The 15,919-nt window shown below is 49.6% G+C and overlaps 2 protein-coding genes and 1 pseudogene across 2 annotated transcripts in view; 2 read left to right on the forward strand and 1 right to left on the reverse strand.

The window, feature by feature from the left end:
- The first annotated feature begins 1,413 nt into the window (after nucleotides 1–1,413).
- Nucleotides 1,414–8,952, forward strand: GGA3 (golgi associated, gamma adaptin ear containing, ARF binding protein 3). Its single transcript, XM_012803160.2, has 14 exons — nucleotides 1,414–1,651; nucleotides 2,331–2,454; nucleotides 2,742–2,845; nucleotides 2,976–3,056; nucleotides 3,390–3,527; nucleotides 4,093–4,174; nucleotides 4,283–4,399; nucleotides 4,619–4,864; nucleotides 5,209–5,279; nucleotides 5,552–5,868; nucleotides 6,084–6,307; nucleotides 6,578–6,747; nucleotides 6,912–7,022; nucleotides 7,278–8,952. The coding sequence occupies exons 1-14, from the start codon at nucleotides 1,568–1,570 to the stop codon at nucleotides 7,386–7,388; spliced, it is 1,980 nt and encodes a 659-aa protein (XP_012658614.1). The 5' UTR covers nucleotides 1,414–1,567; the 3' UTR covers nucleotides 7,389–8,952.
- A 613-nt stretch (nucleotides 8,953–9,565) lies between these two features.
- Nucleotides 9,566–15,919, reverse strand: part of NUP85 (nucleoporin 85) — a 49,140-nt gene continuing 42,786 nt past the window's right edge. The window contains exons 11-15 of the mRNA XM_023511199.1: nucleotides 15,752–15,869; nucleotides 15,557–15,657; nucleotides 11,102–11,253; nucleotides 10,643–10,744; nucleotides 9,566–9,738 (exon numbers count right to left, since the gene is read on the reverse strand). Of these exons, the coding sequence (XP_023366967.1) occupies nucleotides 9,637–9,738; nucleotides 10,643–10,744; nucleotides 11,102–11,253; nucleotides 15,557–15,657; nucleotides 15,752–15,869 (575 nt within the window). The 3' untranslated portion in view covers nucleotides 9,566–9,636. The remainder of the gene's footprint in view (nucleotides 9,739–10,642; nucleotides 10,745–11,101; nucleotides 11,254–15,556; nucleotides 15,658–15,751; nucleotides 15,870–15,919) is intronic.
- LOC111724096 lies at nucleotides 11,898–11,996 on the forward strand (annotated as a pseudogene).

Raw genomic sequence — 15,919 nt, forward strand, 5'->3', positions numbered from 1 at the left:
AAAAAAAAAAAAAAAAAATTCTTTGATACATAGAAGCCCCCACAACAAAGCCTCAGTATGGCTACCCCAACATGTCAGCTGGGCCACAGTTTTTAAAAATTAGAAGCCTGGCTTGGCGCCTGTGGCTCAGGCGGCTAGGGCGTCAGCCACATACACCTGAGGTGGCATGTTCAAATCCAGCCCAGGCCCGCCAAACAACAATGATGGCTGCAACCAAAAAATAGCCAGGTAGTGGGCACCTGTGGTCCCAGCTACTTGGGAGGCGGAGGCAGGAGACTCGCTTGAGCCCAGGAGTTAAGAGGTTGCTGTGAACTGTGATGCCATGGCACTCTACCCAGGGGAATAGCTTGAGGCTCTGTCTCAAAAAAATAAATAAATAAATAAAAACTAGAAGCCTAAGGGCCAGGCCCGGTGGCTCACACCTCTAAACCTAGCACTTTGGGAGGCCAAGGCAGGTGGGTTGCCTGAGCTCACAAGTTTGAGACCTGCCTGAGCAAGAGCAAGACCTCGTCTCTAAAAATAACCAAACAGGCGATGCCAGCGGCTCAAGGAATAGGGCCTGGCCCCACATACCGGAGGTGGTAGGTTCAAACCTGGCCCCAGCCAAAAAAAAAAAACCAAATAACCAAAAAATAACCTGTAAAAATAACCAACCGTTGTGGTGTGTGACTTTAGTCCCAGCTACTCGGGAGGCTGAGGCAAGATGATCATTTGAGCCCAAGAATTTGAGGTTGCTCTGACGTATGATGTCATGGCACTTTACCAAGGGCGGCAAAGTAAGAATCCATCTCATAATTAATTAATAATAAAAATTTTAAAAAGAAAAACAATGGTTTGGCACCCATAGCACAGTGGTTATGACGCCAGCCACATACACTGAGGCTGGAGGGTTCGAACCCAGCCCGGGCCAGTTTAAACAACAATGGCAACAGCAACAACAAAAAAATAGCCTGGCATTGCAGCAGGCACCTGTAGTCCCAGCTACTTGGGAGGCTGAGGCAAAGGAATCACTTAAGCCCAAGAGTTTGAGGTTGCTATGAGCTGTGATGCCGCAGCACTCTACCAAAGGTGACATAGTGAGACTCTGCTTCAAAAAAAAAAAAACAAAACAAAACTATTAGAAGCCAAGGGATTTCTTATGAAGTTCACCCCTCCTGATGAACTGTGGGAGCCAGGGCCATGGGCAGGCCAGGAAAGCTAGAAAAGTAAAGGAGGGCGAGGGGGATAATGGTGTCATTAAATTGAAAATAACAAAATTTAAACATTCTCTTCCCCCTAATGTTGGTCAGTTTTTGGAAAGGACCCTGACACCTGAATCTGACTCAGTTTCCTCATTTGTAAAATATGAGGTGAGAGCTTTTAAGGAAGGTGCCTTCCGGGACTGGTGTCTTGGCGTTTCTTGGTATAGTCCCAGACTAACTTCTCTGGCAAAGGTTTGCAGTTGTGTGAGCCGGGTGCTCCTCCGGCGCTGCTCTCCGGGCACTGCAGGCCACTGTCAGTGTTTTGGGGTCATTTACTCAGCACTGCTGAGCACCTCTCTGTGTGGCTGTAGGTGCTGGAGGCCTGTATGAAGAACTGTGGGAGGAGATTTCACAATGAAGTGGGAAAGTTCCGGTTTTTGAATGAGTTAATCAAAGTCGTTTCTCCAAAGGTCAGTCACCACAGTTCCTTGCTTCAGGGGATATCTTTGTGTTCCTCCCCATCTCTCCCCTCACTTGTTTTCTGCTTGCCCAGCACCCTCTCCACAGAGCTGGGATGCTGTGTCTTACCCTTAGAGAGCTATGCCCTGGAGGTGATGGGAACTAAATAGACCACAGGGACAGGCAGCCTAAATGTCAGGAGGTGCAGCAGTGGCTGTGCTGGTGTGCAGCTCCCAGTGTATAGCAGTTGTGGGGTTTTTTAGCTTCTTTTTCGTGGATACCAGGAGCTGGCTTCTCATTGTGGACTTGCTCAGCAGGCCAGCATTGCATAGCTCTGGGTACTCACTTAAAGCAGAGGGGAGATTATTTTCATACTAAGATACTCTCAGGAACTTCTTCAAGATAAAATGCAGTTGTTTTTGGCAGCTTATGCACAGAAATGCAGTGAAAAGCTTCTGGCCCCCTGCCTAACCACAGACTATCCTGATAGACACAGCCAGGCCACAGGGAGGTCCCGCCCCTCCTTTCCCTCCCTCCCTCTGTCTTGCACACTTTGACAGCTGCTGGTTTTCAGTAGACTTAAGGACTGTAGCTAACAAGCAAGCATGACATTGCTGAGCAGGGAGCCTTACACTTTTGCTGCCTCTGAATAGCAGTTACTAGGTTCTCTCCTTTCCTTTTGCCACTTAGTACCTGGGGGACAGGGTGTCTGAAAAAGTGAAGACCAAGGTTATTGAGCTGCTTTATAGCTGGACAATGGCCCTGCCGGAAGAAGCCAAGGTCAAAGATGCCTACCACATGTTGAAGAGACAGGGTGCGTATCTACCTTTCTTCCGTTTCAGAGTAGCCCTTGAAGGCCAGCTGAGGCAAAGAAATAGAGGGAGTGTTTGGGGCTCCCAGACTCCCTCCTTCCTGAGGAGAATAATCTCTGCCCAGGACAGAGTTCAGAGGGGTCTTAATGGGATGAGCTCTGAGCAGCCTGCCCTGTGCCCTGCACCCTCTTACAAGTCTGATCACAGGAATGTAGCCCTTAGTCTATGAGGAGGGGTGACAAGGTGATCATAGCCTGAGCACATGCTCTGCCCCCATGTACCCTTTCAGGCATAGTGCAGTCTGACCCACCAATCCCTGTGGACAGGACGCTGATCCCCTCTCCACCACCTCGTCCCAAAAACCCTGTTTTTGATGATGAGGAGAAATCCAAGGTAAAGTACCTCTAGGCCTGGGGTTTTCTCAGATGCAAGGTGTCAGCAGCAGGGGGAACATGGTTTTACCCAGTGCTTTGGGGAGTTGGCATGTTAACCTTTTCCCTTCAGCTTTGATACCCTCTTCCAGCTTTTAGCCAAGCTGCTGAAAAGTAAAAACCCAGATGACCTACAAGAGGCCAACAAGCTCATCAAGTCCATGGTGAAGGAAGTGAGTGGGCTGTGGTCCTTTGGGCATGGGATAGAGGAGCCATGCCCACAGGGCAGAAGCTGCTTCTCCCCTGGATATCGGGCCAGTTTTATTCCCTCTGCTGCCAGCCTCACCTGGGTTAGGCTGGGAGAGGGAGCATGGTGGCTTCTAGAAGAACTTAGAAGGGAAGAGCATGGGAGCGTTGTGGTGGGTGTTGCAGTGAAAGGACTATAGATCGGTTCCCAGAACCGTGTCCCTGTGCTCAGTTCTGGGGTAAGGTGTGGCCCTTGCCTGGCAGGAGTGAGAGGACAGTTCAGTTGACCTCTTTTTCTCCTGATCCTCACTGATGGGCAGGATGAGGCACGGATCCAGAAGGTCACCAAGCGGCTGCATACATTAGAGGAGGTCAACAACAATGTGAAACTGCTCAGTGAGATGCTGCTTCACTATAGCCGAGAGGACTCCTCAGAGGGAGATAAAGAGCTCATGAAGGTAGGCCTACCCCTGGGGAAGAGCTGGCTTCATGGGGGTGCTCTGCAGGCACGTTCAGAACAACCTGTGCTGAGTACCTGCCCACTGAGGACACTGGGCTACACACTTGGCAGTTGTGGCCTCAGTTGTTTGCATGCAGCTGGAAACACTGGCATCCCCATCTATACCTGAGATTGCTAAGTCACCCAGGATAGACGGGCCAGTTGTAAACCCACCTTTGTGACTCTAGAGACTGTGCCCTTGGTGCTCACCCCTACTCTGCACCTGTCCTTACTGCCTTACTCCCTGTGACCCTACTGATGTGGTCCAGGCCATGGTTGGGTAGCTAGAGTTCTAAGCTACATTCCAACCTGGATAGGAAGGAATTGACTTACCCACTTCAACCTAGTGACTTACAGTGATTACACAGATGTCTTGGGGCACACAGGGTGGTGATGGCTGGTTCTAGTGCTAACAATAAATGACAATGCTAGGACCTTCATCATTCTCTGGGCATGAATGCCAAATCAGGTGATCTCTGAGGGCCTTTGTAGTTGTGATTTTTTTATGTCTGGATTTTTTCCAGGAGTTGTTTGATCGGTGTGAGAATAAGAGACGGACATTATTTAAACTAGCTAGTGAGACAGAGGACAATGACAACAGTTTGGGTGAGTGAGGACTAGTTAACAAGGATGAGCCAGGAATTTGGCTGCAGGTGGGTGTGGAGGGGGAAATTGTCACAGCCAAGTATAAGGAATCTTTGTTTTCTGGTCCAGGGGACATCCTGCAGGCCAGTGACAACCTCTCCCGGGTCATCAACTCTTATAAAACAATTATTGAAGGGCAGGTCATCAATGGCGAGGTGGCCACCCCAGCTATGCCTAACTCTGAAGGTAAATGTTCTGGTTTCCCATTCTGGACCCCTCCAGACTGTGTAGCTGACCAGCATGTCTTTCCACAGGACCTGAGAGTACTCAGCCTTCCCTAGGGCTTCTTCAGCTTGCTTTATAGTGTTTCCTGGGAGAAACACTGTTGGACTGACCAGAAGCTAGAGCGTCAGCTGCTAGAACAACCCCTGATTATTCCTGTTCTCTTTCTGTTGACCCATCTAGGAAATAGTCACTCCAGTAACCAAGGCACTCTCATCGATCTTGCTGAGTTGGACACACTGAGTAGTTTGTCCCCTATGTCAGCTCCAGCACCCACGCCACCCTCCTCGGGCATCCCAATCCTCCCTCCTCCCCCCCAGACTTCGGGACCTCCACGCAGCGGCTCATCCAGCCAGCCTGAGGCCCCCCCAGGGCCCAACAGCACAAGCAACGCCCTCTCCTTGCTGGATGAGGAACTTCTGTGCTTGGGTGAGTCCTAGAGGGGGCCTCAGAGGAAAGAGGCCTGCAGCATCAGGAAGTGGCCAAAGGGAGACCCCACTGAGCTTATCAGGGGTGGGCAAGAACCTTCAGTTTTAGAGTCAGTCAAGGTCACTGACCCTTGAGGCCAGCAGGGCAATCTTCCCAGTGGACTCCAGGGTGGGCCCTCACCTCTGCTGTGAGACTGAAGGGGACCTATTGCCCTCTGGAGGCTGCCTGAAGAACACCTCCTCCCCCTTTCACCCATTGACATCACTTGTCATCTGACACCTTCAGGCAAGGGGTGCTCTTAGCCCAGAGACTCTTTTCAGTGGAGTTCCCTTCTCTGTTTTTAGGCCTCACTGACCCGGCCCCTAATGTTCCTCCCAGAGAGTCAGCTGGAAATAGCCAGTGGCATCTGTTCCAGGTAGGGGCACACTGATGGTAGCATCACAGAAGTATCCAAAGACCTTCACTTACAAGCCTCATCTCTCCTGACTGGGGCCCAGGCTGTCCTTACCCTCCAGAGTGCTGCCCACTGTGGCTCAGAACTGGCTTGATTTCCTCCAGGGGCACAGCAGGGCTGCACACCTCCAAGGCCCCTGGCGGAAAAAGGCCAGTGTCTGGAAGGTTGCACCCCTTGCCACCTGCAGCCAGTCCCCCAGTCATCTGCTCACCTGCCCTTTACATTGTCCACAGAGTGAACAGTCCAACCTGGACTTCTTCAGTCCCGAGCCAGGGCCAGCTGCTGGCAGCACCCCAGATGCTCCTCTGCTCCAGCCCTCAGCTGCCTCCTCAGGCAACTCCCAAGCTCCACTGCCGCCTCCCCTCCCCGCTCCTGTGGTCCTGGCCAGCATCTCTGCCCCCAGTGTGGGCTCCTTGTTTTCTACTGGTCTGGCCCCAGCTTTGACCCCAAAGCCTGACCCTGCAGTCCCTGGGAGCCATAGCTCTGTAATGAGTGATAGCACCCTACACCACCTGGACACCCTGGATCAGCTTCTGGAAGAGGCCAAAGTGTAATGAGTGGGACATGAGGTGGGGCAGCAGAGGGCTGGGCCTGAGTATGGTAGAATCAGAGGTTGCAGGGAGGATGGCTTTTGGCCCATTGGGGCAGAAGCTGGGGAGGGTTGGGGTGGGTAACAGCTGTCTCTGACCTGGGGGACCTTAGTGCGGAACTGGCCCACCAGCCCTATCTTCTGATACGTTTTTTGTTTTCCTTCCTGCCTCCTAGGACATCAGGTTTGGTGAAACCTGCTGCCTCACGCTTTCCCTCTGGGGCTACCGCCTCCCCTCTGGCCCCCACCATCACCCCAGCTAGACCTCTCCTGCCCTTCTCCACTGGGCCGGGCAGCCCTCTCTTCCAGCCACTGACCTTCCAGCCTCAGGGAAGCCCCATGAAGGGGCCTGAGCTCTCCCTGGCCAGTGTTCATGTGCCCCTGGAGTCGATCAAGCCTAGTAGGTGTTAGAGGAAGGTGGGGCCCATAGCTGCACTGCTGTAGGGCACATGGTGGGTGGGTCTGGGCACTGCTTACAAGGGTCCCTCTCTCAGAGTCAGGTGAGCATCACTTGCCTGCTGCCTCTGCCTTTCCAGACATTGTGAGAGAACATTGTACTATGGTTAGGGCACCCACCCCCACACATGGCTACAGCAGGTACCACCTGGGCTCCACTGGGTATCTTTGTGCTGCCTTTCTTCTTCCACATCCATGTGCTGTCTTCTTGCAGGCAGTGCCCTTCCTGTGACAGCCTATGATAAAAATGGCTTCCGCATCCTCTTCCACTTTGCCAAGGAGTGTCCTCCAGGACGGCCCGATGTGCTGGTGGTGGTGGTATCCATGTTGAATACGGCTCCCTTGCCAGTCAAAGGCATCGTGCTGCAGGCTGCAGTGCCCAAGGTACCCCCTGCTCCCTGAGACCTCAGTTGCCTTTATCTTAAACTTCTATGGAGGACCTCTGCAGCTGTAGGGTAGCTGCATGTGTATATCCACTAGGGACCAGACCAGATTCCATGGAGGGCACCTGCTGCTCTCTTCCAAGGAACTTCTGTTTTCTATCTTAGTCTATGAAAGTGAAATTGCAGCCACCCTCTGGGACAGAACTCTCTCCATTCAGCCCCGTCCAGCCACCTGCAGCCATCACCCAGGTCATGTTGCTGGCCAACCCACTGAAGGTGAGAAGGGTAGAACCCAGGGGTCCCAGCTGCCCCAGATTAGGATGTCAGGATCACTACCTCCCAACCTGAAGTGTTGTGACCTGCAGCATTAACACATTTCTTTGCTGCCCTGGGTTGAGTGACTGAGTGTGGCTGGTGGTTGGTGGGAACAGGGACCATCCCTCTAATAGAGCCATGAGAGGCTAGCAGAAAAGAGGGCATCCTGCCAAGGGACCACCTAGGCTGCATCTCACCTGCTGCCCTCTGTCACAGGAGAAGGTGCGGCTTCGGTATAGGCTGACCTTTGCACTGGGGGAGCAGCTGAGCACGGAGGTGGGCGAGGTGGACCAGTTCCCTCCTGTGGAGCAGTGGGGGAACCTATGACCCCGAAGGACCTGTGATCTCTACTCTGAAGCCCAGGCAGGATGCCCTAAGATGGGGAGTGCTCTGGTCCAGTCACTCGCCACATCCTGATGACAGTGCTTATAGCTTTGATGTGGAACAGGGGCCCTGGGCATTTCTGCTGGGAGCCAAGCTGCTGCTGTGATAACCTCTCTTTTGGCCCCTCTAAGAGGACCTGTTTTTATCTACCTGTGTGACTTGAAGTGGCCATATGCCGTTGGGGGTGGGAAGGTGTTGCCCCTGACCTCACTACTGTCCTGGGAACATGAGACCCAGGCTTGGAGTAAGTTTTTGTCCTTTTTACTGGCATTCACTGAAGCACTGGTTGGGGGAGATCTCTAAAGGTGTATTGCTACCCCTTCCCAAGAACCACATCTTCACACCTCACAGAGGTGGGCCAAGCTCAGTGGCCCAGGATGGTGCTTGGCCCACAGTGAGGAGTTGGCGTGTTACAGAAACTGCAGCCCTACCTTCTGTGGGCAGTGGCATCCTGAACAGCCACTGAGCAATGAGTTGCACACTTGTTCCTGGCAGTGGCAGGCTATGTCCTATGGACATCTCAGCAGGACATGGAAGTCAACCTAGCAGAAACAGAACTTGGCCTTGTGATAGCCTAACCTAGGGATAGGAAGGAATGAAGAGAACCAATATTTCCCCTCCTCCAGAAGGAGATGAGCCTTCTGGGAAAAGCGTGCCCCCAACTGTGGGGACAGGCCATCCTACTCACTACCTCTTGCTTGGCATGAAATAAACTGCTGTCCTCCCCTTAGAGTCTCTGAAGGGAAGGACAACCCCCACTGCTCTCTGTGACCTCCTCCTTCTCCCACCAGTTGGCATGTGGTGTGGTTGGACACTTCAGGGTCAAGTATATCACATTAGATATGTGCTGCCCAGAACCTTGTTCCCAGCTACTAAGGAGCACTGTCAGCGAGATGTTGGGTCTGGAGGTGAGGAGATCCAGGCCATACTTCAGCCAAGTCACCAGAGCCTATGATACAGGAGTGCTTGGTCCCAGCTATCTCTTCCCAGCTGCTCTGGTACTTGGGTACAGTCCTAAGCCTGGGATACCCGGCCTGACAAAGCAACAGGAAAGACAACCACCAGCTGCCACAGGAGCTGGGGAAGAGCACACCATTCAGCTGGATGGGCTCTGCAATCAGACATCTCTGGGAAAAGGAAGGTGGCACAAACCACATTCCTGATCCCCCACCCCTTGCAAACCTCCCTTACTCTGGATCAAGAATTCCTTTCCTTTCCTCTCACTGTCTCAAGCAAGCAGGTTTCACTGCTTCATTAGGACAGGTCAAAAGTGAATCATTTTCACTAAAGAATAAATCCAAGAGCTTTCCAGAGACTGGCTGCTACAGCCCTGGGAATGTCTGTGGGATTACTATGTGGAAATGTACCTTTATAGTAAGATATAGACATTAAAATTATTTATGAGTGTTACTCGTTATTAAGGTCACTGCTTTGTGGCAAACAGCTGTACTGGATGTACCAACTCTGCTGCCCTTGTTTTGCTGCATGTTAAATAAACCATTTTCACCCTATTCGGAATCTTCCTAATATAGACACCATCATCCTGACAACAGGGAAATGCCACCTGTGAATTCCAGGTAGGTGGATTACACTATGCTGGAATTGTCTTTTTTGAAAAATAAGGTAAACCAGCTCGGCACCTGTAGCTCAAGTGGCTAAGGTGCCAGCCACATAGACCAGAGCTGGCAGGTTCAAATCCAGCCCAGGCCTGCCAAACGACGACAATGACAACTACAACCAAGAAAAAAAAAAATAGCCAGGCATTGTGGCGGGCGCCTGTAGTCCCAGTTACTCAGGAGGCTGAGGCAAGAGAATCGCTTAAGCCCAAAAGTTGGAGGTTGCTGTGATGCCACAGCATTCTACCCAGGGTGATAGAGCTTCTGTCTCAAAAAAAAAAAAGGTAACCAAATGGCAATAGAATATTAATGTTCCAGATGAATCTGAGGTGAAGCAAGATTTCAGAAGCCAAACCATTATAGGCAGGAAGACACAGCACTTACAACTTTTGGGTGGCTTCTCTCAGGAGACATGGGAAGACGGTCCCATATCAAATAGAACATAAACCAAGCACATCCTTAACTTCTGCCTTGAGGTCAGGTAAAATCTGTGGCTGGACTCATATTTGCAAAAGAACATTTATTCTAAAAATCTATATACACTACCATAGAGATGCCACATTGAAGCAGCACTCTCAGGAACCTTCTAGTGAGCCTTCTCTTACAATTGCCCGAGCAAGATTTCGTGCAAGAGCAAGTCTCAGCATTTCCACTTTGGTGGCCTCTATGTCATCATCCTGCAAAGCAGAGAGAACCAGCATGAGGGCACAGAAGGAAGGATTCCTTCTTTAAAGCTCCCAAAGTTAGAAAGTAGAAGGCATTTAACATTTAGTAGCTTCCAGAAAGAAAAGGGCCAGTCTGAAGGGCAGGAAAGTGCAGGGCACTGGCCCCATATACCAGAGATGGTGGGTTCAAACCCAGCCCTGGCCAAAAACTGCAAAAAAAAAAAAAAAAAAAAAAAAAATCGACTCAGCACCTATAGCACAGTGGTTACAGCCCCAGCCACATACATCAAGGGTGGCGGGTTTGAACCCAACCCAGCTAAACAACAATTGCAACAAAAAATAGCCAGCTGTTGTGGGCACCTATAGTTCCAGCTACTTGGGAAGCTGAGGCAAGAGAATCACTTAAGCTCAAGAGTCTGGGGTTACTGTGAGCTGTGATGCCACAGCACTCTTACTATGAGTAACATACTAAGAGTCTGTCTCAGAAAAAGAAAAAAAAAAGGGTGGCCCCAGTGGCTCTGTGGGTAGAGCACCGGCCCCCCACACTAAGGGTGGTGGATGTGAACCTGTACCCGGTCAGCTAAAAAACAGCAGTGAAAACTACAACAAAAAATAGCCGGGCATTTTGGCAGGCACCTGTAGTCACAGCTACTTGGGAGGCTGAGGCAAGAGAATCACCTAAGCCCAGGAGTCAGAGGTTGCTGTGAGCTGTGTGACACTAGGGCATTCTACCAAAGACAACAAAGTGAGATACACTCAAAAAAAAAAAAAAAAATCCTAGAATCACCCATTTTCTTCTAGAAGTTAGCGTGTCAGTTACAGGTTAAGGGAGAACTAAGGTACATGAGTTTGTTGTAAGGTGTCAGTGTTTCCCGTCCCCTATCTCCCCTGTGGAATCGACTGGAAGTTAGATGACCTGAAGTTGCTGGGCATCAGGTTCTCCATGCTCTGGCCTTCCTGATGTCAAGTCCTCCAGACACCGCATCAGTTCATACGTCTGCTCTGCTGAAAAGATCACCTGGAGAAGAGACACTGCTTTGCTCAGCTGCCCTCTAGCAATAGTGCAGGCCCATGCTCAGACAAGTTCTTCCAAAGAATGTGCTTTGTACAGGGAGACCTGGGAGGATGGAGAAGTCTCCAATTCTCACTTCCGGCCCTTCTAGTCAGGTTCCTGGGCTGAGTAGTCAGTAGAAACCAGCCTAATTTCAGAGTGAAGTAGTTTTCCTTGTGTGAACACTGGGTATAGAGAAGGGTGCTACAGGGGATGTGCACACAGCTACCTGAGAGTACACACGTGCACATATGCCACTGCTACGCAACTGAGCACCGCAGGGATTGTGGAGATTGAAAAAGTCACCACTGACTCAACTTTTACCTGTTTCTGTTCCAAAAGGGGCAAGGCATCCGTTAGAAGTGTCATCCAGAAAGAGCGAGGGGCAATCTGAGAAGTCATCAGTGACAGAAGAAGAGAAGCGGCATCAACAAAACGCTTCTCCCCGTATAATCGGTGGAACTCGCGGTACTTCCCTATTAAGAAAGCGAGCATGGGGTCATCTCCACATTGTGCTAAATGGCTCAAGTGAAACCTACAAGAGGCCCCCAGGGGCAGGTGTAATATCTGATACCAGTAATCCCAGTATTTTGGGAGGACTGTTTAAGCACAGGAGTTTGAGACCACCCTGGGCAATGTTAGAACCCATCTCTACAAAAAACAAAAAATTAATCTGGGTGGTGGTGGGTGCCTATAGTCCCAGCTACTCAGTTTGAGGCAGGAGGACTGCTTGAGCCCAGGAGTTTGAGGCTGCAGTGAGCTATGACGACCATGCTGCCCTCTAGCCCCGCAGAGTGAGACTTTGTCTCCAAAAACAAAAAGAACACAAAGATAGATGGAAGTAGGAACAAAAAAAAGAGACATGACAATGAAATTCTAGATTCTGGACACAACAGAGGACAAGGACATTACTGAGACAGCTGAGGTAATCAGAATTATGGACTGTGGATTGAGTATTGTATCAGTGATGCATCTCCTGATATTGGTAACTATTATTTTTAGGAAATAAAAACTCAAGTATTTAAGAAAAAAAGGGAAAAATTCTCCAACTTACTCTCAAATTGATACCTAAAGAACTGACTGTGCTTGGGCGGTGCCTGTGGCTCAGAACTGACTTTGCTTGCTTTGACAGTACATACACTAAAATTAGAACATAAAGAGACCAGCATAGCCCCTACACAAGGACGACACATAAATTCATGAAACATTCTGCTTTTTTTTTTTTTTTTTTTTGTAGTTTTTGGCCAGGGCTGGGTTTGAACCTGCCACCTCTGGTATATGAGGCCAGCGCCCTACCCCTTTGAGCCACAGCACCGCCCCTTCACAAAGATTTTATAAAGGCCAGGCACCGTGGCTCAATGCTAGTAATCCTAGCACTCTGAGAGGCTGAGGCAAGTAGATTGCCTGAGCTGACGAGTTCAAGACAGCAAGACCTCATCTTTAAAAATAGTCAAGTGGCTCGGCGCCTATAGCTCAACCGGCTAAGGCGTCAGCCATGTACACCTAAGGTGGCGGGTTCAAATCCCCAGCCCAGGCCCGCCAAACAACAATGACGGCTGCAACCAAAAAATAGCCGGGCGTTGTAGCGGGCACCTGTGGTCCCAGCTGCTTGGGAGGCGGAGGCAGGAGACTCGCTAGAGCCCAGGAGTTGGAGGTTGCTGTGAGCTGTAATGCCACGGCACTCTACCCAGGGGGACAGCTTGAGGCTCTGTCTCAAAAAAATAAATAAATAAATAAAAATAAAAATAAAAATAGTCAGGTGTTGTGGCAGGCATCTGTAGTCCCAACTACTTGGAAGGCTGAGGCAAGAGAAACCTTTGAGCCTAAGAGTTTGAGGTTGCTGTGAGCTATGATGCCACAGTACCCTACTAGGGGCAACAAAGTAAGAGACTCTGTCTTAAAAAAAGAAAAAAATTTATGAAGATGACTCCACTGGGACCCATGCCGGTGGCTCACGCCTGTAATCGTAGCACTCTGGGAGGCAGATGTAGGTAGATTGCTTGAGCTTGGGAATTTCAGCCTGAGCAATAGCGAGACCCTGTCTCTACTAAAAATAGAAAAATCATGGCTTGGCACCGGTAGCTCAAGCAGCTAAGGCACCAGCCACATACACCAGAGCTGTTGGGTTCAAATCCAACTCAGGCCTGCCAAACAACAATGACAACTACAAACAAAACAAACAAACAAAATAGCCGGGTGTTGTGGCAGGTGCCTATAGTCCCAACTACTCGGGAGGCTGAGGCAAGAGAATCGCTTAAGCCCAGAAGTTGGAGGTTGCTGTGCATTGTGATGCCATAGCACTCTACCCAGAGCAACAGTTGGAGGCTCTGTCTCAAAAAAAAAAAAAAAGAAAAAGAAAAGAAAAATCAGCCAGGTGTCATGATGCATGCCCTGTAGTCCCAGCTATTAGCGAGACTGAGGCAAAAGGACTGCTAAAGCCCAACAGAGTTTGAGGTTACTATGAGCTAAGATGCCATGGCCCTCTACCCAGAGTGAGACTCTGTCTCAAAAAAAAAAGAAAGCTCCATTGGCAATTGCAGCAATAACAAATGGGACCTGATCAAGCTAAAACTGCCCAGCTTAGTATGCAACAATTAAAGCAAATAGACAATCTTCAGAATTTATTTATTTATTTATTTTTTGAGACAGAGCCTCAAGCTGTCCCCTGGGTAGAGTGCTGTGGCATCACAGCTCACAGCAACCTCCAACTCCTAGGCTCAAGCGAGTCTCTTGCCTCAGCTTCCCAAGTAGCTGGGACCACAAGCACCTGCCACAACGCCCAGCTATTTTTTGATTGCAGCCATCATTATTGTTTGGCAGGCCCAGGCTGGATTCGAACCCGCCACCTTAGGTGTATGTGGCTGGTGCCTTTGCCACCTGAGCCACAGGCACTGAGCTGGAAAATATCCTTCTAATTAAAGTGTCACAAAAATGGAAAAGCAGGCTCGGCGCCTGTGGCTCAAGCTGCTAAGGCGCCAGCCACATACACCTAAGGTGGCGGGTTCGAATCCCCAGCCCGGGCCCGCCAAGCAACAATGATGGCTGCAACCAAAAAATGGCCAGGCGTTGTGGCGGGCGCCTGTGGTCCCAGCTACTTGGGAGGCTGAGGCAGGAGACTCGCTTGAGCCCAGGAGTTGGAGGTTGCTGTGAGCGTGATGCCATGGCACTCTACCCAGGGGGATAGCTTGAGGCTCCGTCTCAAAAAAAAAAAAGAAAAAAAAAAATGGAAAAGCAAGCATCCAATGTACTCAATACTATTATGAAACTTGTAGAACTACAGGCTTACGTGAGAGAAAAACACAAATTCAGTGGGGGAGAGGCCGAATGCAGTGGCTCATGTCTAGCACTCTGGGAGGCAGAGGTGGGTGGATTCCTTGAGCTCATGGGTTTGAGACCAGCCTGAGCAAAGAGTGAGACCTGGTCTCTAAAAATAGCCGGGTATTTGGGCAGGTGTCTGTAGTTCCAGCTACTCAGGAGGCTGAGGCAAGAGAATCACTTGAGCCCAAGAGTTTAAGTTTGTTGTGAGTTGTGACACCACAGCACTCTACTGAGGGTGATGACAAAGTGAGACACTTATCTCAAAAAAAAAAAAAGTTCAAGGGGGGAAGGGGAGAGAGGAGGGAATTCGGTGGACTCTCACCTAACAGGTACAAGGTAAGGGTACTACAATTCAAGACTTCACCTAACAAATGCTAACAATGTATCCTAATTGCCTGTACCCTTATATTAACCCCAAAATTAAACCAAAATGAATTTACTGACTGATTGAAGAAAGAATAAAACAAGGCAAAATATAAAGTAATTCATCCCTTAATACCTACAGGGCACTGATTCCAGGATCCCTGTGGATACCAAAGTCCAAAGATGCTCCGTCTCTTATATAAATGAGGTAGTCTTTGTATAGAACCTACCTACATCCTCCCATTTACTTTAAGTCATTTTCATATTACTCATAATACAATACGATATAAATGCTAAGTAAATAGCTGCTATACTGTATTGCTTAGGGAATAATGAGAAGAAAAAAAATCTAAAGCCACAGGGCAGCTGTAGTGCCATCTACTTGGGAGGCTGAGGCAAGGAGACACTAGAGCCCTGGAGTTGGAGCTGTAGTACACTATGACTGAGCCTGTGAACAGCCACTGTACTGCATCTAGCCTGGGCAGCACAGTGAAACTCAAAAAAACAAAGTCTACATGTTCAGTACAGATGCAACCACCCATTCAGCTGGTTAAATCCACAGATGCAGAACCCTCAGGCCTGAGAGGCCAAATGTATATGGGAGCTCCTTATTCTTTTTTTTTTTTTGAGACAGAGCCTCAAGCTGTGCCCCTGGCTAGAGTGCCGTGGCATCACAGCTCACAGCAACCTCCAGCTCCTGGGCTCAAGCAAGTCTCCTGCCTCAGCCTCCTAAGTAGCTGGGACCACAGGTGCCCGCCTATTTTTTGGTTGCAGCCATATTGTTATTTGGTGGGCCTGGGCTAGATTTGAACCTGTCACCTTAGGTGTATGTGGCTGGCACCTTAGCCACTTGAGCCACAGGCGCCGAGCCTCCTTTTTCTTTATACTATTTTTGCATTATTTCTATAAGTTTGAAATTAGTAGAAAATTAAATGTTACCTAAAACTGTGCAGAGTCTGGGACATAAGAGTCTATATAGTTTGGAGTTTGGATTGAACAGGAAGGAAACACTTAGAGAAGTCTAGAATGACCCCTCCAATCTCTATAATTGTTCACTTATACCCAAGGTCTAGGGGACAGAACTCAAGAGAAACTCACCCAGGAAAGTGAGTCGGTCACTGAGCATCATGGCTGGCCCCAAGTTGTCAATGAGGTCCAAATCAGAAAAGCAGCCTCGCTCACAGTAGTCCCTGAGGAACCTGCAGGCCAGGCCCAGAGAAGATCAGAGCAGCAGTCCCAAGCCTGCTTCCTCAACCTCCCAAACCCCAGAAAACCAGCATGCACAGCACCCACCTGTCTGACACAAGGGTGGCAAAGGCAGCATCTTTAGCACGGATGCTCCAAGAGAGGGCAGAACCCAGGCGATTGTTGCGGACAGCTTTCATGGCTAAGATCTTACAAACACTGCGAACTTTGCAGGAGAAAAGAAAAAAGGTGAACTCTTTTTTTTTTTTTTTTTTT

Source organism: Otolemur garnettii, unplaced genomic scaffold (genome assembly GCF_000181295.1).
Source record: "Otolemur garnettii isolate 467f Iridium unplaced genomic scaffold, OtoGar3 scaffold00018, whole genome shotgun sequence".
Taxonomy (NCBI): Eukaryota; Metazoa; Chordata; class Mammalia; order Primates; family Galagidae; genus Otolemur; species Otolemur garnettii.